The 27,695-nt window shown below is 39.7% G+C and overlaps 1 protein-coding gene and 1 long non-coding RNA gene across 6 annotated transcripts in view; one reads left to right on the forward strand and one right to left on the reverse strand.

Moving 5' to 3' along the window:
• Positions 1–3,410, forward strand: part of LOC122641685 — a 22,824-nt gene extending 19,414 nt beyond the window's left edge. Inside the window, exon 3 of the long non-coding RNA XR_006329944.1 lies at positions 3,332–3,410. This is a non-coding gene — a long non-coding RNA (uncharacterized LOC122641685). The remainder of the gene's footprint in view (positions 1–3,331) is intronic.
• Positions 1–12,524, reverse strand: part of LOC122641682 (probable galactinol--sucrose galactosyltransferase 2) — a 13,567-nt gene extending 1,043 nt beyond the window's left edge. Inside the window, exons 1-15 of one of the 5 annotated variants that reach the window (XM_043834966.1) lie at positions 12,337–12,410; positions 9,755–9,758; positions 9,064–9,261; positions 8,698–8,951; positions 8,321–8,411; positions 8,035–8,083; positions 7,811–7,902; positions 7,620–7,727; positions 6,409–6,531; positions 5,147–5,699; positions 4,944–5,011; positions 4,645–4,779; positions 4,293–4,510; positions 4,092–4,180; positions 3,313–3,983 (exon numbers count right to left, since the gene is read on the reverse strand). In XM_043834966.1, the coding sequence (XP_043690901.1) occupies positions 3,621–3,983; positions 4,092–4,180; positions 4,293–4,510; positions 4,645–4,779; positions 4,944–5,011; positions 5,147–5,699; positions 6,409–6,531; positions 7,620–7,727; positions 7,811–7,902; positions 8,035–8,083; positions 8,321–8,411; positions 8,698–8,951; positions 9,064–9,251 (2,331 nt within the window). In that variant the 5' untranslated portion in view covers positions 9,252–9,261; positions 9,755–9,758; positions 12,337–12,410 and the 3' untranslated portion in view covers positions 3,313–3,620. Of the gene's footprint in view, positions 1–3,312; positions 3,984–4,091; positions 4,181–4,292; positions 4,511–4,644; positions 4,780–4,943; positions 5,012–5,146; positions 5,700–6,408; positions 6,532–7,619; positions 7,728–7,810; positions 7,903–8,034; positions 8,084–8,320; positions 8,412–8,697; positions 8,952–9,063; positions 9,274–9,754; positions 9,759–10,097; positions 10,101–12,336 lie in introns of those variants that run through there. The other 4 variants (XM_043834965.1, XM_043834968.1, XM_043834969.1 and 1 more) reach the window with 4 other exon arrangements.
• Between the last annotated feature and the right edge of the window lie 15,171 nt (positions 12,525–27,695).

The following is a 27,695-nucleotide window of genomic DNA, read 5'->3' on the forward strand; positions in this document are numbered from 1 at the left end:
TCATCATACAAAATACTATGGAGATTATTCTAATTAACAAACGATTTAATCCGATTAACAACCATTTCCTCCAGTCAGGCCAGAAAAGCTTTACCCTCTTCCCAACATTACTGTCAAAATTATTCTCACTCCACAAAACCCTAAGAAAGGAAGGTACATCCTTCCTTGGACAGAGTCTAGATGATCCTATTTCAAGTGATAAAGAGTTGCTATGACATTTCCTTATCAGCACCCCATTTGTATTTCTTCGCAGAAATTTTAGCAATCTCTGCAATCTCAATCTCACCCTTCAACCTCAACACCGCCTATTGATTTCTTCTTTTCTTCTCTGGGCCATATCAGTTATTATTTGCCCTTCCATTCCACTCCTACCATCTCCCTTAGTGCTCTCCTTGTTGCTGGCTTCCACACTTTGTGCTTTACCAGCAACGAACTTCTGCTTTTTCTTCTTGATCACTTTCCAGAAACCCAAAAAGCTAAACTCCAATATCAATCTTTCAATATCTGCCCTAGGAGGAAAAACAGACAAACCTGTAATCCCACAAAACCTAATAAAGGCTTATAAGGTTACTTCATCTAAAAAAGCATGGAAACAGGGTTTTAGTGCATGGTATCAGTAACAGTACTGATATCGATCGCTGTCGATACCAATACGAATTGGCCGATCCAATACCAACATCTAAAACCATGAATGGAAATGCAAAAACCCATGGCTTATGCATTACCATGCTGTTCAAGATGAAGTAACCTTATACGTAAGCATTTCTTAGGTTTTGCAGGATTACTGGGTTTATCTGTTTCTCCTTTTGGGGTTGATAAGATATTGAAAGATAAGGATTAGAGTTTAACATTCTAGGTATTTTGAAAATGGTGAACAGAAAGAAAAAGCAGAAATCTATTGTTGATAAAGCACAAATTGTGGTTTACCAACAAGGAGGACATAAGAGACATAGTAGGGATAAAATGAAAGGGTAAATAGAAGCTAATAAAGCACATGAGAACAAGCCGATAGGTGGTGTTGAGGTTGGGAAAGGTGAGGTGGAGAAAGTAGATATGGCTAAAACTCCTAAGAAGAAATGCAAAAGGGGTGCAGACAAAGAAATGGCAGAGGCACTCTTCTTGTCACTTGAAATGGGGTCATCTAGACTCTGTTCAAGGAAGTATATACCTTCCTTTGGTAGGGTTAGTTGAGTGAGAATGATTTTGATGGGATTGTGGGGAACAAGGTAAAGGTGTTCTGGACTGACTCAAGGATTTAAAAAAAACTTAGTTTCCATAACAAGATGATAATCCTTAGTTCAAGATTCTCCCCCTTCCCTTTTAGACTAAATATGTGGAGGATCATTACATATACTCAAGGTTTAAAAAAATGATGAATTGGATCGGTAAATCAGCCGATTCAGAAATGAATTGCCTGTGACTGATTCAAGTTCAGCTGATTCAACACAACCGATTCATGCCAAGAAACCCTAGAATTGCGGAGTTTTTAGATCTGAGGGCCAATTATTCTAGGGTTCTTGGGACCGATTCGATCCCTGATCTCATTTGATACGCTGGATGTACTAGATCGTGCATGCACTAAGACCAGTTTAATGTGAAAAGATTTTCAAAATAGAAAACAAACTAACATAATTGAAAAATTAACGATTGGCACTGTGATTTGTGTATAAAACCTTCACAAGGTGCTTATAAAATATAAATCCATTAGAAAGTAAACAAATACAAAATAAATTTTATATTTGATGTAAAATTATGCATGAAATTTAAAAAAAAAGCTCGCAATCAGGAAAAAAAAATAGCGAAAATAAGCAAAATTTATTGGAAAACCCTAGAGAGGCATACAAACAAACAATTAGACAAGTCTATCTATAATGGGTTGAAAGGTTAGAGGCCTTATCTTGCATTCCTGCAAACTTGATCCAGATCCATGATTTGAGTAGCAGAAAGAGAACTATCTTCGTTTGTAACCTACAACAAACTATTTTTCAACGAGAAAAGAATCTCTCTTTGAATTGAACTCAACGAAGGTTGCATGTGATTCTCTATTGTAGAATGGAACCTTTCAATGGATGCTATGAAATCGAAAAAGTTTGCGGCTGGTAAGTAGGGTTTTGGTGAAGGAAGAGAAATTATCGAAATTTATAAGGGAAAGAAGTTTCTAGAATCAATAAATGTATCACATACATTTACCAAAACACCCTAGTAGTAGTGTAGTACACTACCACTTGACACCCTAACCATTTACTCGAATAGCCATTGGTATTAATGGCCACCAAGACTAGCCAAATTTACCAACCCAAATCTAGACTCTGCTAATTTGATCATTTTTGTAAGAGAAGTTGGAGTCTTTATTTTTTTTTTTCTTATAGAGAGAAAGATTTAAGTAAATATTATTTATAAAATAATACCAAATTATTATTTTTTTGGTAACTAAAATAATACCAAATAGATACATCTTCAAAGTAATGTGAGCACCCAAAAAAAACCAAATGAAAGTAATGCACTTAATTAATAAAAAGTTATCAGGAAAACTCTATTCCACTTTGGGGAAAAGATTGCTTGTTATAAAGTCATTGTTCATAAATTTAAATTTATAAGGGTGTGAATTTTTTCTTATATCAATTTTCATACACACAAAAACAATAAATATTTAATATTCTTGCCTTTCTAATTCATACGGCTTTAACACCTTAAATGCTGACAACTATATAGTCGATACATTAAAAAGGTCTTAACATTGTAATCTTGTATGAGTCCCTATTTGAACTTGGAAGGGTTTCAGGGTTTCAAGAGGGATTGACTGGGGTTGGTCCTAAACTTTGGCATTCTTTTGCACAAAATTGTCACTAAAAAGTTACTGATTTAAATTAAAATAGAGATTAAATATTGGTTATAATCTTATGAATCACCTTCATGGGACCTTATTTAAATTTTATTTTTCTCGTTAATTCTTTCTCTTGGCTTTCTTAGTGAGAACGAATATTATCTAGATGCCTTGAGAGGATTAAAGAACAATTTCACCATAAACTTCACCTTATTGAGTCTTTTAACTCCCATTGAATTACCATTATACCCTTTCAAAAAACTATTCATGTAGGGTAACTTTTCTGAGGTTCTATTGCATTCTCTTCATCCCCTGTTTCCTTCTACAATTGTGGGCCACAAAGAAACCATTTCATCTTGATCATGAAAATTGGCATCTTTCATGAAATGCACATATCGGTGGTTAGCTAAGGAAACATGTTTCAAGAGGGTAACTCTCCCATGTGTTTGTGTGTTTGTGTGTGTGTGAGAGAGAGAGAGAGAGCAGCCCTGAATAAGATCAATTAAGACCACTACTAATACTGCTATTACTTTTATTACAAAGAGCAATGCAAAGCAATTCCCTACTTATTCATCTGAAGAAAGAGCATCTTCCCCCTAGCTCACTCTTTGCATACATAGCATAGTAGTGATAAATTAGATACATCTCCACCTCTCACCATACACATCTTTTTGCCCAACAGACCCCAATGCCAACACAGATCCCCTCTTCCCAACTCCTCAACCCTGCCAGCTCCCCAACAGTGGTGAAAATTTTGTTTAATTTCATCTTCTTCTAGTCACCAAATCTAATATACTTAAACTTGGATTTCAACAGGCCATCTGTACATCTCCTCCTCTGGGGCTGGGATGGTCAAAGTCAGTAGTCCAGTGTCAGGGTTGTATTTGAATTCGGTTTCCTTGTTACCCACAGTGCACTTCAGTGGGCGCTGAGATGAGTAGGCACCAAACCGGCCACATCCCCTGACTTTGAGGACTATGGTTGCAATTGGCGATCTGTTCTCGCTTAGCAAACTTGGATGCTCGGATGCAACTTCTCCATCAAACAATTCTGCTTTCTTGTCAGTAGCCTTCTCAACTTCGTATTGCTCCACAGATCCACTGGAGTTGAACATGTCGAGCAGTCCTATAGGTGCAAAGGAGATGTTGGATGTCATTTCCTGCATCACAAAAGAGCATGGAATGGGTTAAGAAGGAAATTAGCTTTAAGCTAGCGCAGGCATATATATGCAATTGGCTTCAAGAACTAAGAATCATTACGGGCTCACCTTGAGAGGACAGAAGTGGTAGAGTTCATACTCCAGGACCTTTAGGGTCACCGGCAGTGAAGCACCTTTTGGTAGCCGAATCACCTCCCCTGCAATGGAAAAAATGTATATCATTATTACCACAAGATAGTCTCCCTATTACAATGAAAACTTGTGGTATGCCACATATTTGGAACTACACATCCAGAAGGCTTTACTCACCTGATTTATGGGCATAGACAATGGTTTCACCATTCCAATCAGCTCCAGCAATTTGAGCCATTACTTCAACATCAGTGGCACGGACAGAGCCAGAGAGTGTGCCAGGGGATGCATCGTGAATGCGTGTCTTCTTGGTAATCTTGCACCATCCAGCACCTTGGCAGTTGAACACACCCACCACGCCAGAGCATTTGTTTGTGTTCCATATTTTCAGCAAGCTGCACATCACATTTTCAACTCTTTTTGTTTTAGCACATAGTTCTGTAGTTGCAAGTCTCGAAGGAGTTACTATGATTGCTTGATTAGTCATTTCCTTAATAAGAAGGCAGAAGATGGGAGTGGAGCAACAGACCTGGTTCCATCTCTAGCAGTGTCCACAAAAAGACAATCACGTGTCGGCCGGCCAGGGAGCTGGGCACGCAGTACAGACCCGTCAGGGAGGACCAGCTTCTTCAAGAGCTCGAAGTTGTGGTTGCCTGGCTTGTCACTGGGTAGGGCAAAATAAACAAAATCCTCCAATAAGACCCAATAGACTAACAGCTATAAACTCCAAAGGGCTAGTAGACTACAAGCCCAAGAATACTTTGAAACCAGCATTGCAATTACCAAATCAAAATCCAACAAAAATGCTTAATAGAAGGCAATTTGTACCTGACATAGATAGCACAACCACCAATTGCTCGAGCAGCAGCATGATACTCTGCAGCTGGGTGTAGACTCTGCATGGTAGTTAATTCGTTAAGTTAGTGCTCATATATCTTTGAATGTTTAAACTACCAAGCATGTAGTGCACATGTATCTTATAGAATCAAATAATCAATAACAAAGATATTGGATGCTTGATGATTACTTACATGGAACATATCCCAGTCGGGTTGCATGAATTCTCCAAGGAAAAGAGTGTTGTATGCCACCGAGGATATGTGGATGGTGTGAGATGCTGGGTCCCGAGGGTAGAAGTCATCAGAAGCTCTCACCACAGCCGTCTGCTTGGCACTGTACATCCCATCAGTGTTATGGCACATGCAAGCAATGCAGCCATTGTCAGGGAAGTTGCGAGCAATGGAGGCTTCTAGGGCCTGGTGATAGGCACGGGTGAGTGCAACACGGCCACCATGGCCTTCCCCAAGGGTCTCAATGATGTTCTGGACATCGACCTTAACTCCATCAACCCCACAAGAGGCAAGGTAGGCATGAAGCTCGTTATAGAAGTTGAACACCTTCTTTGGGGGCACAAGCCCAAGTCCATGCACAGCAAGGCTGTCCATGACAATGTCTGGCTGGTTGCCCATTACTCCTGGTGACTGGACTGGGTACGCCAATGCAGTGTCGTAGTGCTCCATGCCTGTAGCAGCCGGTTTCACCCCACCCCAATAACCAGCAAGTGCATGCCATACATACACAAATCTGCATGAAATCAGAAATAAATGAGAAAATTCAGTTCGATGAATTGGTTTAGTTAAAAATCTATTTGCCTACTAAAATTGGCGAGGCAAAATGAATGCTTCCTAGAGTGAACTTAATCTCAAAAAAAAAGGATGGTTAGGGGATTGTATGTACTCATATGTAATGGCATATCCCACTCGAGTCAATGGGAGCATGGGAGGGGGTGCCTCACAATTCGTATACAAAGGATCCAAATGGTCAAACAGTAAAAAAAAGTGTCAAGAAGAGAAAGAGAGTGAGAACAATGTATCTTTTCGTCTAATGCTATACATAGGAGAGTATAGCATTAGACGAAGAAATTTAAGATTACAAGAAGATGCATAGGATTACAGTGTTAAGAAGAGAAAGGAGTGAGAACGATACATAGAAGAGTATAGCAAATTTGAGGCTAAAATTTACAAGCAGTCAAGTTAGGTAATTCTCTAAATATTCAACAGTCAAATTTGCCACATCATTCATCCATGCTATAAAATCAAACCATTGTTACAAATCCAATTGTAACCAAAGTGGTTACAATTAGATTTTTCCTTTATTTAATTACGAGGTGAAGCTCACATAGTTCCATGCAATGAACAAGCATGCTAGACACATGATGACGTATTAACTACCAGGGGGCATAACCTCTATTCCATAACCAAGAAGAAGAAACAATAGAGGATGGACCACTTACTTCACGTTGTGGTTTTGCTTTGCTTCATCTACGACGATCATCAGACCTGGCACTTGGTCATTGTTCTGGCCATTCTTTTGGAACTTTTCATTTTCTTTAATTCCCGTGAGTCTGCTAGCGAATCTGCAAACGTCAATTCAATTGAAAAACAAATCAGACAATAATCCGGACTGTCGGGCAAAAATAACAAGAGATGTATGTGCATATGGACCAACATTTCAAAACATGTAATCAGGACTACTCGATAGGAATCGGTCAGAATCGGTTAGATAGTGATCAGAACCTGTGGATATCAGCTGGATCGATCACAGCCAATTCCAATTCAACTGATCCAGTTCCGATTTTTTAAGTCGTGATAGGGACTTAGAGAGGAGCAGTTCCAGCGGTTCATCGACCACTCTTTCCCAGTCCATCGTTCATATATGGATGAGAAGGGCTCAAGAGCGGGGTGTAAAATCCATCATCAAGATCCCAATCGATTACGATCTGGATCGTATCGAGATAGGCTTGGATCGGTCTGGGTTGGCCATGGAATCGATATATTCCATGCATTTAGGGTTTCTGGTATAGAATCGACCTTAGTCAGATCAAGGAAATTGAGATCGGCCTTGGTCGATTCAGAACCGGATCAGTTGGAATCAGCCATCCGATCCGATTTTATTTTTAAACCCCGCACAGAAGAGGCCCCAAACCCAGATCTTTCTAAGAGGATCCCATTTTAACAGTGAACCTAGAGTTCAAAAATCAATAGTCAAAACCAAGATTATTAAAATTGGAATAGGATCGGTCCATATTGATTCTGGCCACTTAGTCCCAAACAGGGTTTTAGTAATCGGTACGGATCCGGATCAGCCTGGACCAGTCATGTTTTTTTGTTACATTTTTACCCATCCATACTGATCCACTGACACAGAATCGGTCAGGAATCAATATCACCCATTCCAATACTGATACGAATCTGCCCGATCCAATTCCAATATTTGAAAGCGTCAGAACTCAGAACCCCTCAAGGGCACTGAGAACTCAAAGAACACTTTATGTGAATCAAAGGGGTCACTATAAAAGCCCTTTTCTTCTTTCCCTCCCATTGAGCATACTGGGAGTTTATTGGTTCTGTTGGATGGATGCTCTGCTTTTACGCTCATGATCCCTCCTGGATTTTTCTAGTTCTTATACATTACAAGGATGATGAAGTAATTTAAATATCTTACTGTGCTCCTTCTTGGACGACGCAGTTGGAATCTTTTGCCTCGTTGCCTATCTGTTGCCAACCATCATCGATGATCACGAAACGTGGTGGGGTTCCACCCTTAGATAGGCTGCAAAGGAAAAGCTTAGTTTGCTGAGTAACATCTCCTGTGACCATGTCTTTCTTCTTAAAAAATAAAGAAATTTAATTAACCTTTTAAGGCCTTCGTCGACGCCCTCAGCTGTAACGTCGGTATAGAAAGCGTCCCACGTACACCAGCCAAACCAGTCAAGGAAAGAAGGCAACTGCATCCACCAAAAGCCGGAAAAGGAGGTCACATGACTCATTCTAAATGAAATGAATGAATGAATGAAGGTTCCCCCACATTGCATTGCTTACAAGAAAGAAACTAAAACAGAGAACCACGCTTTACTTACTTTTTTCTTCTCCCTGTGAAGGAAAGTTTGCATATGTTTTTCGACGGCCCTGTTTTCACAAGAAAACAAGCGAAAAAGTGAGTGTCATCATCACTAACGCAAAGTCTCGTTCCATAATATCTGCGCAGTTGGTGGGTAGTATCAGTGGGGAATGGGGAGCCCACTTCGGATGTATGTAGAAAGCATATTTCAGGATCTTTCAAAGGAGATAACGAGAGAGAGAGAGAGAGATACAGAGGACTTGACCATTTCCTCTGTTTCTGGAGAGAGAGAGAGAGAGACTTACTTTACAGCCTGGTTGATGACATCGAAAGGATTGGTTCCAGCATGCATGTAGACCATGTGAAGCCCTTGATTTGTCTCAACAGCATTGTCTCCTGCAAATTCAATCACAGCACAAACAAAAAAAACACAGTCGTTTCGGTTTCTTCTGAACTCCAGCCTTTATTTTGTGCTCCAATCCAAATCCTATGAACTCCATAAATTGACTTTGAATGATTGATTTCTCCGACTTGAGATTTGTGTTGGCATTAACGAGTAACGACAGACCACTCCAATGCCTCCAAACCCGAAGGCTATGTTAGCTTCGACTCTTTTCGATGGACGGGATGGGATAGGTCTGTAAATTTTTCTCTGTACTGTACTGTTGTGTAATTTACTCACCACTCTCGAGGCAAATCTCTATCTCATTGTTCTCGTTGCCCTGAAGAACGGCACGGAACTGGCCTTCAAGAAGAGGGAGGAAGACGGTGTAGATGGTTGGTGTGTCTCCTTGGTTGGCTTCATCATCAACAGTGCCGTCTTTGCTCTCGATGAGCATGAATTGGGTCTCCAATGGAACATCTTTTCCACAGGTCCCCATTCTCTGGGTCATCCACCATAGCTTGAACCGGAAACAGCACATGAATCGGAGACCCCTGTTGAAGGAGATGGCTATTTAGTATCAAACTTTGAAGGGTAGTTTTATCCATAGAAAATACAAATACTAGAATGACCAAAATGCCCGTAGAAAGTTGATACTGTACTTACTCTAATATACCCATGGGAAAAACATGGAGGCTTTTGCTAGCAGACGATGTTGCACCGACAAAGGCACCTCCGACGAGCCCGCCGGTCCCCGGAGTCAGCACAATGTTGTCGGGTACTCCCGTCAGTACAGTCTTCCCATGCACAACCAGGTTTCCATCGTTGATGTAGATTTTCGGTGTCACCGTCATTTTGATATATTCCTACCGAACACAATACAGTGCAAACAATACTCATCAAACATCAGATATACATCCAAAAAGAGGGATACGACCAATCCATGTTGATACCAATCTAAATTTTTTTTTTTTTTTTTTTTGGAGACAGCAGGGGGTATCCGACTTTAGGCTGACTAAATCCCCCTGGACTCGTACATGACCCCCGCGCACGAACCAGGAGCTTCTGAGCCCTAGTGAGCCAGACGGGTGGCCCCAAAAAATTATGCAGCAGCGAAGGTTTGATCACAAGACCTCGCTTCCTGAGGCAGAGTCTCATGTCCCCTCCAAGCCAACTGCTCTAACCCCTTGGGGTTATCTAAATACCATATTGATTTCCAAGTTGACCAATACTCATCCTTATCTCACTTAACCTCTATGCCTACTTTCAATAACATGAGCGATTGGTTGCAGTGCTGGAATCCTATTTTTAGCAGGGATAAAAAGCTGGCTCAGGAACGATTCTCCCTGGCCTCTTTCTTACTTTGGTTCATTTGGAAGGCGCGTAACGATTTGATTTTCAACAATAAGCAATGGTCACCACAGCAAGTTATTTCCATGGCTGAGAAAGCTCATCAAGATTTCTCTTCGGTGGTTTGCAAACCTCCCTCAGTCTCTATTGAAGTTGAAGAGAGAAATTTTCCTTCCTCCCATTCTTGGACTTCCCCTAATGAGCCTTTCCTTAAAATTAACTGTGATGCAGCATGGGTTAAAAATTCTGGTAAAGGAGGTTTAGGGGTCATCATCAGGGATCATCGGGGATTCTTATACATGCTTTTTCTTTAGGTACCTCCTGTGATTCTAGTCTTTACGCTGAAGCGCTTGCTATTAGAACGGGTCTTCTTCAAGCCGCTAAACTCCAATTATCTCATATTGTGGTGGAGTCGGATTGCTTAAGCCTTTCATTCAACAACTGAATTCAAGAAGCTTCGACTATGAAATTGATGCTGTGGGCTTTGATATTCTTCAGCTTCAAAGCTCTTTTGTTGACTGTCTTTTTGCTTTATTCCAAGGTCGTCCTAATGTTGTAGACCTTGGCCCGGTCGCGGCCCTGTCGGTTGAGTCACCGATGGATTGGCCAGTTTCACTCTGTGGCTTCTAAATCTCTGTGAAAGAGGCCACTGCTTGTACTGACTCTGGTTTTCAATGAATCTTCTTTCAACCAAAAAAAAAAAAAAAAAAATTCCAAAACTGCGCACTAAAACTATAATCAACAAATCCAGGTTTGTGTTTTTACCCCCAAAAAAAAAAAAGTCCAGGCTTGTGTAAAGGGCAGGCAGACCCATATATGCCCCTTGGGCATGACAGAGAGCATCTGAATCCAGGGGAAGGGGGATACAAAAGGCCCAAGGAAGTGTCCAATGAGGCATCCAAGGGCTGGGCTTGGCTGGGCTGGGATGAGCACACACACGAGGATGTGTGTCTGCGGGAGGCTTGACTTGCGCCCAGCAGCCCAGCCCGATCCTACACAGTGAGGAGATAATAGATGTGGAACTGAGAGTCGGTCAAAACCGAAACCGAAACCGAAACCGAAACTTAAGAGTCCTTACAAAGAAATTTTTTTTTTTTAACAAAAATAAGAATAAAGAGCATTTATAATCGATTTTAAATAATTTATGAGAAAATCAATAATAACCGGATTAAAATTTTCAAATAGATTTAATCTGAACCGATTCTTGGAATAAAAAAACAAAAACCTGTATTGAACGATCCGGATACCGTATAGTGAAATGGTACAGACAAAGAATAAAACAATAAAAAAAACTCATTACTTTAAAAAAATCAGAGGTAAACTTGTTTGTTACGACTGATCCATATCAATATTATATCGGTATTGTATCATATCGGTTTTACAAGGAACCCATACCCGACCCGATACCGTTCCCTAAACAATTATGGCCGGAAATATGAGTGCAATAAATACCTAAGAATCGAAAGTGAAACCGTACACGCATATCACAAAAGTAGGGCTACAGGACAGTTGTATGATTGTAGCAGAAGAAGTTGCAATTGGCTTTGAAGTTTGAACCTTAAAGATTCAATATTTGCACGTTCCTAGAGATACCAACATGGCAACATAAGAGAAGAAAACCAATCGTATTACTCTTTTTATTTTCTGATCCTACCTGCCTCGTTGGTCCCAGCACTTATTTTTACCAGACGGTTCCCATAGACAGTATAAACGCCGTTAGTTTTATGGAGAAGATGAGGAGAAGAAAGGCACAAAGAAGGTAACCCTGTACCCCGGCAGTAGGTAGCAGGGCCTCCTTATGGAATCACTCTCCTCCTTCACGGGAACGATGAAAAAACGCAGAACATGATCAGATTTAACGAAAGTAATGAAAAAAATTAAATTTCTGAGGCCGCTAGAGAAAGAGAGAGAAAGAGATCTGATGACACGAACAATGAAAATGATAAAGAAAGTTGAAAAAAGGGAAAAGCCGCAAAATGGACGGATTCATGAAAAGGAACCCTACGATCAACTGTGGCGACAAGAATATGACCGCAAAAAGGGATAAAAAGCCATACTTCACCAATTTTCCAGTTTTTCTCTGAGCAAAAACCAAGCCGATAAGATTCCAAAACCATCGAGGAGATTTCGAGACCAACTGAAATCTCCGGATTTACTCGACAACAGAACTCTACGATAGAGCTCATGTTCAACATTTCTCATTCAAATCACTCAATTTGATGCTTCAAACATCTCCAAACACTGAGAAAATCAGGAGACCAAATGATACAGTAATCTCAAGCTGTTATAATGACAGAAAGAGTACTAATTGTCACCAAACAAACTAATTAACTCCAAATTAAAACAGAAAACCTTCCAAATCGAGCATCAAAACACAGGAATCACACCAAACCGCCTTTTGATTTCTTCCTGTAAACACCTCAGAGATCAACAAAGCAAACATTTCGAACCTCTAACTTCCAGTACACCACAACCAAATAACGCATACACTCAAGAATTCCTCCAAGAACAACTCAAAAAACGAGGCTAAAACAAAAGAATGCATAACCATGTACATACAAATCTTCCTAAAACCTCAATAAAACTCACCTGAAAATCCTCAGCCGGCGAAGCGAGACTTGTCTTTGAACTCCGGTAACGGAGCGAAGAGAAATCGAGATCGATAGAAAGATTTAGGGAAGCAACAAATTAGAAAGAAAGACAAAAAGATAATCAAAACCCTAAATCTCACTCAATTAGAAGTGCATTCCAGAGGAAATGTCTCTTCTTCAAAGAGCGTTCAAGAACACGCAAAACAGAGTTTCAGTAATAACAGACCATACGAGTGCACTAAACAAAAAGAGGGATTAAACCATCTTATATACCGTCTGAAGCGCTAAATGTCGAACATCTCTAAAAAAATAGATCTCTCCAGATATTGACACGTGTCATTGAATTCATGTTAGACCCCGTCAGATAACTCGTCTTGACGTCCGACAACACTAAACGTATCAGTCTGTGCGCCAGTTGAGCACATGCAACGAGGCGGCATTTGGGGGCGGGGGAGAAATCTCCTATGAAACCAAAGGAAATTGCTGAGCCTATGGACGGCTAGGATTCAACCACAAAGTGCGGACAACGTTACCATGGTTTGAGGTAGCGGTATAATATCGCCTATGTCGGGCTATACGTACTGGTTTTGCAAGTGATCGATCTCGATATCGCGTCAATGCTGTATCGGTGACACAATATGGATAAGGGGTAAAATGATCAGAAAACTTGTTTATAAAAGAAAATCAGGGGCAAATTTGTTCAATATGGCTGATACTGATCCGATACCATATCGGTTTCTAGGTTGATCGATACCCGTTCTTATACCGTGCACTAAAATCATGAACAGTACGATTGGATTATCTACCGAGTGTGTCCTCCACTCGTAGATAAGGATGTCAATTTGGGATTAGAACTGGGAAGCGTCTTAGAACCATCCTGTTAAAACCCAGTACCGGACCATCTTAGACGGGATGGTATCGGGATTTGATTTTGGTACCGAATAAGAAATGGGACGGGAAGGTTCTAGGACATCATTCCAAATGGTACCAGTACTGAAATACCGATTATGTATCAGATGGGACCTGATCTATCAATGCCCTTTCAAAGGGTATATTTCATGTTCTTTTGTTCAAGTATTATGGCTGGAGTTTGATGTATTTCGGTGGTATTTTCTCTTATGGAGGTTTCATCTGATAGACTTTCAGTTCTATTTCTATAAATTTGTTTAGTGATGGCACTAAAATTGTATATGGGCTTGTTTATTTCATATTTATTAATTCTTAGTCGTCTTTTTGAGAAGCTTATATGTGATATTAAGGAAATTGAAGAAGTAAAATAATAAAATTCAATACATCATGTGTTCGTATTCTAAGTTGCTTTCAGAAGTAAGGGATACCTTAGATCTCATATTAGTGAAAAGATCCACAACACTATTAATGAAACCATCTCATTAGAAACCATTTATAGTTCTTATCCCTTTTCCTACCCAGCTTAGAACCGTTTAAGAACCGGTAACCGGACTGAGACCTAGGTTTGGTCCTGTTAACTAAATGGGACGGTACTAGGATTGACACCTTTGATACCGGTACTGGTACAGACCCATGACACCCTTACATGTAGATAGATATCACTCTCTTTTTCCTAGTTAACATTATGGAACGGGTGGAATCGGGTTATATTGGGCTGATTTGATCCACTTTATCCGTATCAATATCGTATTGGCATCAGGTGATACTGATACTGATACATCAGCATAATACCAATACTTAAAACCATGGTTAGAGGTCTTTAACAGGTTCAAAAGTACCCCTTGAGGTTGATTAAGCGATGCCAATTCTGTCATTCCACTCAAAGTGTCAACCATATTGTTGGCCTTCTGAAGCTTAACTTGAAGATGAAGAAGTCGAAGTCTTGCCATTTAGTTTGCTTAGGACTTAATTTTAATTGGATTTGGAAGTAATTAGTGGCACATTGCCAGCCCGTCTTTATAAAGAACCGTAAATGAAGTAGACATTGGCAGCAAGTTTGTAGGCATTGCACGCATTGTTGTCATCCTTCTCATTGAATATGTAGCATTGTTTGTGGGCCGTTCAACTTGTGGCTCTCATAGGCAATGGGGTGGTGTACTTCCCACATCAATACTAATGACAAGCAAACAACTGATGGTTCGGTTGGTTGGTGATTTGCCAGTTGAGTGCATGTCCCAAGGATGTCAAGGGATCGACTCTCCTGGATTGTATATTGTGCCAAAAAGACATCTCTCTCTCCTCCCCTGGTAGTTGTAGCTTGTTGGCTATCTTAGCTTTCCTTGTTAGAAAAACAATGCAGCAATCCAGTATTTCTATGAATCAAATATAAACCCTCTCACACATCTCTCAAAGAGATAGCTATAATTTATAAGAAAACCCTAATCCTAGAAAATACAGAACTGCCCCCAGAAACCCACAATGGGTCCGGTCAGAACCAAAATAGGTCGAAATACATATCAAATCGAAGCTCTTAACGAACTCTACAGGAATAAGTGCCTATGACGCTTTGTATGCACTTTTTGGTCATTCTAGCGTGTTTCGAAGGTGAAATGATCCGTCGAGGAATCGCCACAACATTTTTTGGATTAGAACTGAGATCAAGCTTGACCAATAACATTCCCCCTTAGCTTGTAGCTAGTTTAAAATAATGATTTCTAGTTACAAACGTCAATTAAGAATTTTCCGTTGCTTTACTGTACACATTTTTTGGGCATCAAATAAAGCTCTTGATGTGTTGGGTGCATCTTCTTATCAGTTACATATCCTCTGATGTCCATTGACATCATCAAAGAGTTGTTCATGTGTTTTCAACGGCAACGTTGTCATTTTTCCATTGAACGTCGGATAAATTGCATTGAATATTGACAATGACTCTTTCAAAAAATTTTGAAACACATCTCTTGAGCCCTTTTGGACAGATATATCTAAGAGATATCTTTCCTCTATATATAGCGAATGTCTTCTAGGTGTTCAAAAGCTCCTCCCTTTCACTCTCGCTATATGTTACTTCATTTGTTATGTTGTCAATTTTTCTTGTTCTAATCGAGCACAATCCAAAATGTGTTCTGATATGACCTAGTAAGCCGGTGCAACAACTACTAGAAAGACGTACAATATTGTTTCACCTTGAAAGTCGATTCATATTACTTGGATTATACTATTAGGAGTATCTGTATCCTCAAGGAGAGTGGATACGAGTAGAGTTCTAGATTCTTGAATGTGGACTCTTCCCCCGCCCCCCACCCCACCTCCCCCTATTTTTGGTTTGGCTCATGGAGTGACAAGATTTCGTCCTTCCTAGTTCCGCGTCTTTCCTTCATGTGAATAAAGTTGCGTGCCCAAGTTGGCAGACGATGCATATCGTCTTATTTTTTATAACAGACGATGCATATCGTCCAGAAACACAAATTTGTTCTTTGTCTAGTAAGGGCCCCACTGCTACTGTCACGTGGCCATTCCCCGTATAACACGTTGTTATCCAGTAATAAAAAACGGAATTATCTAGTATTTTTGTAAGCCTTTGCCACGTCTGCATGTCTCAGATTAAGTGCTAAGTCAGCAATGGTGGGCCCAGCTGTCCCAATGTCGATGGAGCATGCAGCTGAGCTTCTACAAAGTGGATTATGACAAGTGGACCCTTGGACACGTCAGCAATCTGTTAACACCCGGCGCAAAGATCGCTAGTATATTCGATTTCTCGACTGTTCTCGTCACTTCCAAGGAATGATATCAACCGTTCATCTCTCCACCTAGATCCAAAATTTTTTTTTGATAAAAACCTAGATCCAAAATCAAATGAGAAACACCTGTAAATTATTTTTTGTCGGGTGGGGGGGGGGGGTTGTTTGGGGAAGGGGGAGGTTTGGTACATGACCGTGCATGGTGTATGATTGTACATTCAACTGTTGTAGACCACACAACCTCTTATTCCCATCCAATAGTTGCAAACATGTTCATGCACAAAAACTTTTGGCTTTTAGGGAAAATATTCTTTGCACCAGGACGCAGGCTGTGCCCAAACATATGGTGTTGGGCAAAATAACCGCCCCACCCCCTGAATGGCCCGGCCTAAAGTCAGACAAATGAGCCAACTCCCGGAGGGAAGGGGGGTTTGGGGATCCTCCCCCATACCAGCTGGCTAATATCTGTATTTAATCGCTTTCTCCGATCGAAACTCAATTGGGAGCGCTAACTCTAGGCGACATCATCCCTGCCCAGATGCCCAAAAAGTCGAGCGGTTATTTCGCCCACCCCCATCTGTGTGGGCACAGTCTGCGCCCTTGTGCGTTGTGATGCAGACAACATTGCCCCCTTTTTTTTATTAGAAAAAGAAGAAATAATAGGACAGTGAGTAGTGAAGGGAAAAAAAAACCCTCTATAGTGTCTTAATCTTGCGATGCACTGCAATGCAGGCTTGAGAGCTTGAAAGATATGTCATCCAACAGAGTCGAGCTCGAGAAGAAGAAAAAAAAAACTGCCTTACATCGATCTTACAGTATCGTTGGATGAAGCTTCTTCTATATGTCGACCTCTCAGACCGCATTGTAGAGGATTTTAATCAGTAAGGGGTCCAATGACATTCTAACCGGGCAACCAATGAGATCATAATAGATAACTTTCATGATCTCAAAATTTACTAAGGTGCCAGGTCCTTGTCAAATGTTATATTCATGTCGGTTCAATCCTGAAGATGTTAATATATTGGTTCTTTGGTCGGTTCTTATAAGGTCGGTTTTCCAGTTCTTTCTTGGGCTGGGTTGAACTAACCTATGTTCAGTGTATATCCATTTGTATTATTGGATTTTTATTTATTTTATTTTTTTCATTTCTCTCTTTGTTAGTACTCAAAAACAAATGGAGTTAAAGAAAAATTTTCATGCCAAGACAATAATCAAGATGACACAATGATTCATTGCTCTTTTTTCAAATTCAAAAATTTTAGAACTTTTTTTTTTCTTTCTATTTTTCTTGGCTTCTGTTATGTATGTTTCGAATTCTTGGATCCGTTTCGAAGAATGACCCACTTCGACATCTTTTGTGGCGATTTGAATGGAACTTTTTCTGAGCCGAGATGAATCGACGTGGATCCGATGGAGTATTTATGTTTTTTACCCGTTTTGTTGTAAAGAGTGAGATTTGGGGGTTTTTCGTTTTAAGGTTTCCGGGAGAGAGCAGCAGTGCCGTTTTGGGTGTTCTTGAGAATTCTCCATTGTAACTTTCTCCAATTTACATAGAGAAATAGCTTCACCTTTGCCCGTGGATGTAGCACACCATACGGATGTGTGAACCACATTAAATTTCTGTGTTATCTTGCTCTGTTTTTGTTTCTTTTATTGTTTTGGTTAGTATTTAGCTCTACCAGCTTCCAAACATAGTCTAAGCAAAAAAGAATATTGTCTAGTCAGTTGCCTCTTATGCCTAGACACAAGAGTGTACATAATTACCACCTCATCCCCCGGGATATAAAAAATCACATCCACATTAATGATCCTATGCAAGTGTGAGGCTACACGACTAGACAGCAATCTCATGTCCAAACTGTTAATAGTAAAAGAAAATTGATCCAATCTTTTTCATCCTCTCTCTATCAGTTTCTCATTAACCACTTTTGGTGGTTGGATGGGACTATAGGAGTAATGTCAATGGCTTTTGGGATCTTTGCACAATAGGATGACTAATTATGAATCACAGTAGTAGGTGAACAGTCACCTTGGGTGAAAATACATTAATAGGCTAATTGGATAACCCAAATGTAAAAAAAATTTGACCCTTAATTCAATCAATTACCCCCTTTGTCTTGACATGCATCCTTCAGTATGTCTATGCACACATTTTGGTACTCCAATCACTATTAAGTTTCTTTTAGGTTTTTTCAATGCTTTGTTTTACAACATACCAAACTTCGCTTGAGACATCTTGAACTAAAGTTTGATGGTGAGCAGGGACCTTGGGGTCTACCCTATCCATAAAATTTCAACATAATTCAATAGCAAAAGTAAGCACCCAACCAAAACTTGGTTACATGGACTGCTAGACAAGGAAATCCCCCCCACTTGATGTTTAAGTCGAAATTGGAGGGGGGGGGGGTTTAAATGGTCTCTATTCGATTCTGATCTGATCTGGAAGGATCGGTTCCAAAAACCCTAGAATCGATCACACATATTTGAAATCAAACAATCTATTCCCCAAAACCCTAAATCAACAACTCAGCGAGAATTGAAATCAGTCACTATTGATTCTAATTTGGATCGTTTGATTCAAATGAATTAGGCAGCATTTTTTTTCCCAAAAAAAATTTCAAGAAAATGCTACCTAATTGCGTGGGTCCCATGAATCGGAGGATGCGCAAAGCATCACAAGCGGCAAGATTTTTGTCTTTCCATGAGAACGGGGTGATTATTTTATGTCCACTATGTCTGACAAAAGGGCCACGCGACCACGTAGCAATCTTTTCCCCTCACAACAATTCAATATAAGATCCTTGGTTCTATCAGAAGCTAGGCAATTGGAGGCAATAAATAAAATAGATTCTTTTTTAACGGTTCTGATGGAGTTTTGATGAGTGTGTAATCAGATCACCATAACACAAACCAAATCTCATTCTTCTCATTATATTTACGGTATCTTCCGAATCCCAATAAAAAGTGTCAAAAGAATACCGCAGAAACAAAACAGGCACTGCTTTCTATTGACGTGTAGTAAGTCAGTGGAAAGGTCACGGGTCACAAGATCAACAAAACTCACAATCATTTAATAAATAAAAAATTTCCCTATAATTTATTGAAAGAATAATATCTGCAACAAAATTATTTGTTTAATTTAGCTTTGTGTCGTCATCCAACATTATTACCTCGATTACGACTGGTGCTATCGGTTTGAATCTAGCCACGAGGCCTAAAATGGGCGGTCGAGATTGGCCCCACTTTTCTGACCTGATTTGGACCTCTTCGGAATAAACATTTTCTGGTGGGGCCTATGTAACGGCAGATCCTAGTCAGCTTCTGACATGTTGTCCTGTGCCACGATGCCCAAAACGGGCGGTCGACATTGGCATTACTTTTCTGACCTGATGTGGATTTTGGACCTCTTCGGAAATAAACATTTGTTGCTTGTGGGGCCCATGTAACTGCAGATCCTAGTCAGCTTTTGACACAATTGTCCTGTATGATTTTGCCACGTGTTACATTCTCATACGATGGTTCGGTTTTTTTTTTTTTTTGGATAAAAAGACTTTATTAACGTGAGAACAAAGTCCTGCAAGAGTCATCATACAAGGGAAGTAAAATACAATTAGGAGGAGAGATAAGCGAGAATAGGGGAACTTGAGAACGAGCACCAAGACTTGCAAGGCAATCAACGACAGCATTGGCTTCCCTTAGGGTATGAGAAAAACTAATGTCTTCAAAGGCCGAAGCAAGATTGAGGCAGTCTGAGATGATGGAAGAGATTCTCCATGGAATGGTTTGAGAAGCATCCCTTTAAGATATTGATAATTAGGAGATTGTCGCTTTCTAAAATCAAATTAGAGATTTATAAATGTATAGCAGTCTCAAGAGCCTTTTTAACAGCCAATGCTTCTGCCACCAATGCATAGTTCCAACCAATCCCTTCAGAGAAGCAACAAATGAATGACGAGTTGTTTGATCTACAGATACCCCCAATGCCTGTTGTGCCCGGATTCCCTTGACTTGAACCATCGACATTGAACTTCACATAATGCATAGCAGGTGGCAGCCATCGCACAAGTCTGACCTGTCGACTGCGCCTGGATCTACAGGAGAGATTTTGCTCTCTAGCACCAGCAATAGCTCTGAGAAGAATCGCTCTTGAATTGAAGCTCTGACCCCTGAAGATCACATCCCAATAAGCTGTCCAAACAAACCAGATGATGTTACAAAAAAGAGCCAATTTAAGAGTGGTATCCCTGTCCGGAGAGTTCCAATTCGATAACACTCTAATGATGTTGGAAACAAAGGACTGATCCCTTAAGTGATAAGATAATCCCGATTGCTGCCAGACTTGCCAAACCATAGGACACTCCAGGAACAAATGATTAGCACTCAGAGAGATATGTTGACAAATGTGGCAATGCAGACTCAAGTTAAAACCTCTATTGTTCAATAGATTAGAGAAAGGAATTTTTTGATGAACTAATTTCCAAATCAAGTGCTGAACTTTTGGAATGGTAGGGCGATGCCAAATCCGAAGCCAATGTTGGTTATGGTTCTGACAAATACCATTGAGAGCAATGCTGTAAGCCGATGCAACTGAAAACTTACCACTAGCCGTAACTGCCCAAACAATTTTATCTTGAAGAGTAGAGGGAATGGGGATGGATAAAATATGAAGGGCAATATCGGGAGGCCACCAATGAAAGATCTGATCTCTGATCCAAGATTTAGATCTAGGATCAATAAGACTAGCAACAAGTAGAGGAGCATTTACTTGAAGAGGAAAAGGAGCTTCAGGTAAGGGTGTCAATCTGGAACCGTAACCGTATACCAAAACCGAAACCGCCTGTGTAAAACCCTACCAAACCGCACTGTTGCAAAAATGGTACGGTATGGTATGGTCAAACGGTATTGACCATGTTACGGTACGGTAACGGTTTTTACTGTCATACCGTTGGTATATACCGAAATCATACCGTTTTACCCTAATCGTACCGTTTTGGGGTGTAAACATGTAAAAATGAAACCGTACCATCTTTGTACCGTATGCATACCATTTTTGTACCATATATATACCATTTTCATATACATATCATTTATAAAAATCAAATTTATACCATTTTTGTACCATACATATACCATTTTCATACCGTACCAAAATCGTACCGTATATATATCATTTTATATACCGTTTTCATACCGTACTGAAATCGTACTGTAGCGGTATGGTTGCGGTATTGAAAATAGGGTTCTTAAACGGTACGGTACGGTATCGGTATTGGGTACCTATTTTTGGTACCGTACCATTTGACAAGCCTAGCTTCAGGAGGGGGGCAATTGGGAATCCAATAATCAGTCCAGGGATTTATGTTTCTACCATCGCCCACTTGGTAAAAAATACCTTTACAAAGAAGATCACGAGAGGAACAAATAGACTTCCAACCCCAGGACGAAGATGATGGGCAATCAGCATGCAAGAAAGAAGAGTTAGGAAAATACCGATCCTTCATCAGTCTGCACCAAAGAGAGTCATGCTCCTGTAGAAGTTCCCAACCTTTCTTTGCAAGGAGCGCCAGATTCATATGAGCCGAAAGTTTCACATTTAAGCCACCGAATCTTCTAGGGAGACAAATGGTGTTCCAAGAAATCGTTTTTACCATCCCTTTGCATCCATTCGACCAGAAGAAATTTCTACTTATAGAATCCAGAGATTTGTGAACAGAGGAGGGAACCTTGAAGCAAGACATAGTATATAATGGCATGGCCGAGAGAGTTGATTGGATATGCACGATCTTGACTGCAGGACTAAGAAATTGTGACTTCCAATGTTGGAGCTTCTGTGAAACTCTAGAAATAAGATTGGAACAGTGTTGCTTTGAAATCTTTCCACTGACAAAAGGGATACCAAGATAAAGAATCCAGAGCCGTAGTAGGAATAATCTGGAAGAACTCTCTGAGCTGCCTCTTGGTCTCAGAACACACATTAGGACTAAACTGGGCTCTAGTCTTATTCAGATTAATTGCTTGTCCAGAGAAACTGCAGTATTTTTGGATCACATCATTGAGAGCTCGAGCTTCAGTCATCGAAGCTTCGCCAAAGAGGATGAGATCATCTGCAAATGCCATGTGTGAGATACTTTCACCTCTTCTACAAATCTTGATTCCATGGATTTGCCTTTCTTCAAGAGCCAGAGCGAGCTTGGTTGATAGAACTTCTGAACAGAGAACAAACAGGTATGAGGAGAGAGGATCCCCTTATCTTAATCCTCTAGTGGGTTTGAAAAAAGGTAGGGGAGAGCCGTTAAGAAGAACACTCAATTGCGAATTTTCAACACAGAACATGATCTGATTGACCCAAACAGGATCAAAACCATAGTGCAACAGAGTACTTCTTAAAAAACCCCATTCTAATCTGTCATATGCCTTGTTCATATCAATCTTGAGAGAAAAAGTAACCCTTCTTTCCCCTTCTAGTGCTCTTGATTTTATGGAGTAGCTCACGGCAAATGAGGACATTATCTTGGATGTGTCTTCCTTTTACAAACCCATTTTGATTGAAGGAGATGACCTTGTTGAGGATAGGCTGAAGTCTCCTCACCATTATGCGAGAGATCACCTTGTAAATGAAGTTACATAAACTGATAGGCCTGTACTCTGATATGGTAGAAGGATGGTCCACTTTTGGACTGATATGGCAGAAGGTAGTTCGGTTTCAGTTGGAACAAATTGGGGGACCATGTTGTTCTTAGACACGTGTATGGACGGATGTGATTGGTGGTAGGATAATGTCAGAATAGATTTTGTTCGGATTAACCTTGGAAGGGAATTGATGATTCACACCTCTATACTTACCATTGAAATAGAATCTATACTGTGGATTTTACTAAAAACATTCTATACTAATGTCACTTCCCTCGAATACACGATTTGAGCTTCCCAAGATTGAACCAAAGTACTATAGTGAATGATAATTGCATTTTGTTCGATTGTGCTAACTACATAAAATTACAAAATAGTCCCACACTTGATGTTACCGAAAAAAAGGTGAGAGAACTCTAATCAGTGACACGCCTAGCATGGCTCTCACGACTGGACACAAAAACCATACTGTTTCCTAGAGTTACCCCCATGAAAAGAAAGAAATCTCATGGGGGTAAGGCAGTCATTTCCAGGCAGCAAGGCAGTTTCTGTTTCTAGGCGAATGACTAGGTAACGTTCTTTCTTCCATTAAATAAATAAGAGAGAGGATACTACTTTGAGCAAGTGGCATAGAGGAGTACACCAATGAGGTATGGTAAACTAGTATCATAGAGGAGGAGAGAGCTAGACATAGTGACGCTAGTATACCCTGCCCTAGTAGCTCAAAGTATATTTTTCCCTAAAAAAATGATAGTGATGAACCCAAATTCACACCAACCAATCAGGAGCCGCCATGTGTCCTGACCAAAAAAAGGTGGGCCAACTCGGGACCAGGGGAGAACCAGACAGGCGCAAACCAAGGAGGAACTCGACGAAGACCAGCCATAGGAGTGGATCGAAGACCTCCCACATGAGTGGATCGAAGACCTCCCACAGGAGTGGATCGAAGACCACCCATAGGAGCGGATCGAAGCCCCAGGAGTGAACTCTCCCTCGGGCGTGAACTCCCCCATGGGTGCGGACTCCCCCCGAATGCGGATCTCGGGAACAGATCAGCCTCTACAGACTGTGATCTAAAAGCAAGGTACCACCACCGCCACCAACAAGACATGCACCAACATGAGGACTCTAGGCCATCGCCTATCAGTCACGTAGTCAGAACGGACTCATGTACCAGGAACCTCATCTACCACGTAGATAGGTCTATCCATCAAGATTACCAAGTCTATCGTGACACCACGTTTCATGGGAAGACAACCAGTCAAGGATGAGCCCTGCTACTCAGGGACTCTATCACCTACAAAGGACACTCTACATCAACTGGGACTCTCCACAACGCCATACTCTACTATAAAAGGGAAGGTACTCTACCCCCTCACCCATCTTGAATTCTATTCACTCATCTGTTTTCTCAGAGAGATCTAACTTAGGCATCGGAGAGTCCTAGGTTGGAACCACATCGGTTCTCCCTTGTCACCCTTGGTCCTTTTGCAGGCGACGGCACTCGAGGGATCATTGAACAATTTCCTGACTCAACAGATAGGATTAGACAAGTCGATAGGATGGGGAGCCAACCAATGGGGAGTGCGAGACATGGATCTTTAAAAGGGGGACAGAGAGTGCAAGAGGGAAGAGATATAGATGGAGATTGCAAAGCAGCCTATGTTGGTTGCTCAGTGAGATTTTCGCACTAAAAAATATATTATCATAAACTAACTTTGGATGCAACTAGGAATTGATGTAACTATATGGAAAATACCATGCAAGATGAGGCATCTTCTTGTATGAAAATTGACATCTAAATTAAATATGTTTGTTCACAATTTCTTATATAGTGTATTTCCATCTGTATTTTTTTTGACAATGTGCAATTTGATCTTTGAAACTATAATATTAGGTAGGGAAAAGGAATTACACGCTATCAGTCTATATTTCTCTCTCTTCATTAAATATGTGAGCCTCCTTCTCTCTCCTTATTAAATATATTGGTGTGATGTCTATTATTGGTTTGACACGTAAGATGTCAATATAAGTAGTAGATCCCTCTCCCTATTAAGTATTGAGGTCTTTACCAAAAAACAAAAAAATTAAGTATTGATGTCATTTATCCAATTTTTTCCTCATAAGAAAAGGGGAGCTTATTGGTACATTTGCCAAGTGGTAATATTTGTTAGGGAAAAGGCTGGGCACCCTGCCAAGGTGCCCAACATGTGTCATCCTCTCTCCTCTCCTTTGGAAAAGACTCTCTTGCCCTTGTGTCAAGTCCTATGATTAGTGTATGCTGCTAACTTACTATTGGCATCATACCCAACCGTCTCCCTATTTGTTATTGCTCAAACTTTGTGAACTTGTCATCCACATTATCTTATAATTCTTATGTTGATACCTACTATAATTTAACACATTCACATATTAGAAGAATAATTTGAAAACTATTTGAAAATGTCTAATTACTTTAAAAAAATTTAACTAAAAAAAAAAAAAATCAAATAGTAAACAATAAAATTGATATAAGCCACTAAATTTTACTTGTTTCTTTTCCAAAGAATTCTTCATGTTTCCAACAGTCAAAATTATCATATCATCTTACTAAATTGCAAGCTGATAGTATGGGAATGATCTCTCACACTCTAAATGTGATTTCACCTTTTAATCGTTGTTCTTTTAAATGAATTTACAAAAAGAAAAAGAGGTTTCAAAATACCTCTTTTTATTTTATAGATTTTCTAGTTTTTGTTTCCCCCAAGATTCGAATTCAATACATTTATGATGTTGTTTTTAATAAAACAAAGTAGTGGGAAATCTTTAATCTCACATTGGTTATGGAAGATAGTAAAGTAAGGTTAAACGGGAATTACAAGGGTAGGGTTCCTTAGAAGAAAGACTCACTATGAGCTCTTGTCTCTGATTCGATTTATTTTTCGAGTCAAGCCGAGCCTAAGTGTGTGTGATTCCTTTTTGCTACCATGCAGATTTGTATCCGGATTTGCTTTTGCTGCCGTTGAATAAGTTTTTTTCGATGTCAAATGTTTTTTTCCCTACTTTTATGCTGATGTTTGTCAGTAACATTTAGACATATTTTATACTTTATTCGACGTGGTTGGTGTTTGATAGGAACATTACAACATATTTTAAACTTTGTCTGTCAAATGAGCATTGTCCGATGCGTCATCAATATTGTCGATTTTGCGTTGCACATCATCCAAATTTCATTGGATGTCAGTAAGGGTTAGTTTTTTGGTGTCTTTTCTCTCTGAGAGACACATCTTTTGAATCCTCTTGAATTTGTGTTTTGAAGGGAGCATCTCTCCTTTATAAACATTTTAGATATGTCATAGGTGTGTCATACTCTCTCTCTCTCTCTCTCTCTCTCTCTCTCTCTATGTGTGTGTGTGTTACCTCTTTATTTACTGTTTTGGAGTTTTTCTCTTATTGATTGAGCGCAATTTAAGTGTGTCCCAACGTGGCTCAATAAATGAATGCAACAATTACTGAAAGATCTAAGGGATTGTTTCATATTGAAGATTGATTTGCAAGAACCAGTATTGCTCCACAAGAGGACTTTACAACGTGACCCAGTAAATGAATGCAATAATTACTAAAAGGCCTAAGGGGTTGTTTCATATTGGAGGTTGATTCGTAAGAACCAATAATACACCACAAGATGATTTTACGATCTTAAAAAGAGTGGCTATGGCACGACATACTCAACCCCGCCAAGTGTTTTTGATAATTGTTCATGTATAAAACTCTCTTGCATCACATGATTGCCTTCATTTCAAGAGTTAAGCCATTAAGATAATCTATATATATTCTCAACTTATTTAGTATTATTTTTAACAATCATTATTTTCATAATCAAATACAATAAAAATAATACTCTCCAATCCCCCCCCCCAAATGAAAAGGGCAAGTCAGTAAATATATAGGTTTCACTTTTTTTTTCTAAAGTTTTTCTTTATCTTTTTCCTCCATTCTTTATCAATGGTAACACCTGTACATTAGAGAAACAATAATGGCAAGATGGCTTTTGTTAATCAAGATTAAAAGATTTCACTTTGGAAACTCTTTCCCCACTTTGTATTTCCATTGATCATTATTATTCCATATTCGATGGTTCACATGAAAATGGAATATTTTGACTTGGAATTATGGACTAATTGTTTGTTTGGGTTGTGATTTATAATTTTAAACTAGATTAATTATTGACATTTGTGTCATTATTCATATGGATTAGCATATTCCCTTACATAAAAGGTTGTTCCTTCTACCAAAAAAAAAAAAAGGTTGTTCCACTATTGTAGTGGTAAGAATAAGAGATACCTAAAGCATGAAAAAAGAGGAATAGGATGAGAAAGTACTCCCCATGGCAGTTTGGTTATGAGTACTAAGTGTCATAAAAATAGTCTTAGAATATTGAGAGATAAACTTACTTTTCATGGTTTAATAATCGTATTTGTCTCATCACAACAATGTAGGGGAGTTTTGTTACCGATCATAATTTTATGACATGAGTCATGCCACTGATTATTTTTTTTAAGAGTATGACGGTCATTGATAGTGCAATAACGGGTTCTTGCGAATCAACCTCTAAGTCTATCAGTAGATTTTGCACTCATTTATTGAGCCATGTTGAACAATACGAGTTGTGTTCAACATGATAAGAAGAAGACCTTTAATATACATCTCAAAACAATCTATGAAAATAGCTAAACTAACGAGGGAGTGAGATGAAAACAAGCAGATGATATTTGGAACCAACCCCAAAATGGTTAGGACATCCTCTACTTATAGATTAGAGGTGCCTCTTGAACATAAATGTCTCAGCCAAAAAAAAAAATCGATTGCCGGTCAACTGCCTCCTACGAATGGTCAAAACAATGTTCTCGAGAAATTTCATCTGACCTTCACTTGGAAGATGACTTATTGATCGGCTCACTATCTTTCGTCAGCTAAAACATGCACGAGAAGTAACACTAAGCATCCAAGCTTATGGGAGACTACATGCATTATAAACCCATTTTTGAAAAGAGATGTTTTAAAGCTTAAGTTCATTTGAAATACAAGAAGAAGCGTA

Source organism: Telopea speciosissima, chromosome 10 (assembly GCF_018873765.1).
Source record: "Telopea speciosissima isolate NSW1024214 ecotype Mountain lineage chromosome 10, Tspe_v1, whole genome shotgun sequence".
NCBI lineage: Eukaryota > Viridiplantae > Streptophyta > Magnoliopsida > Proteales > Proteaceae > Telopea > Telopea speciosissima.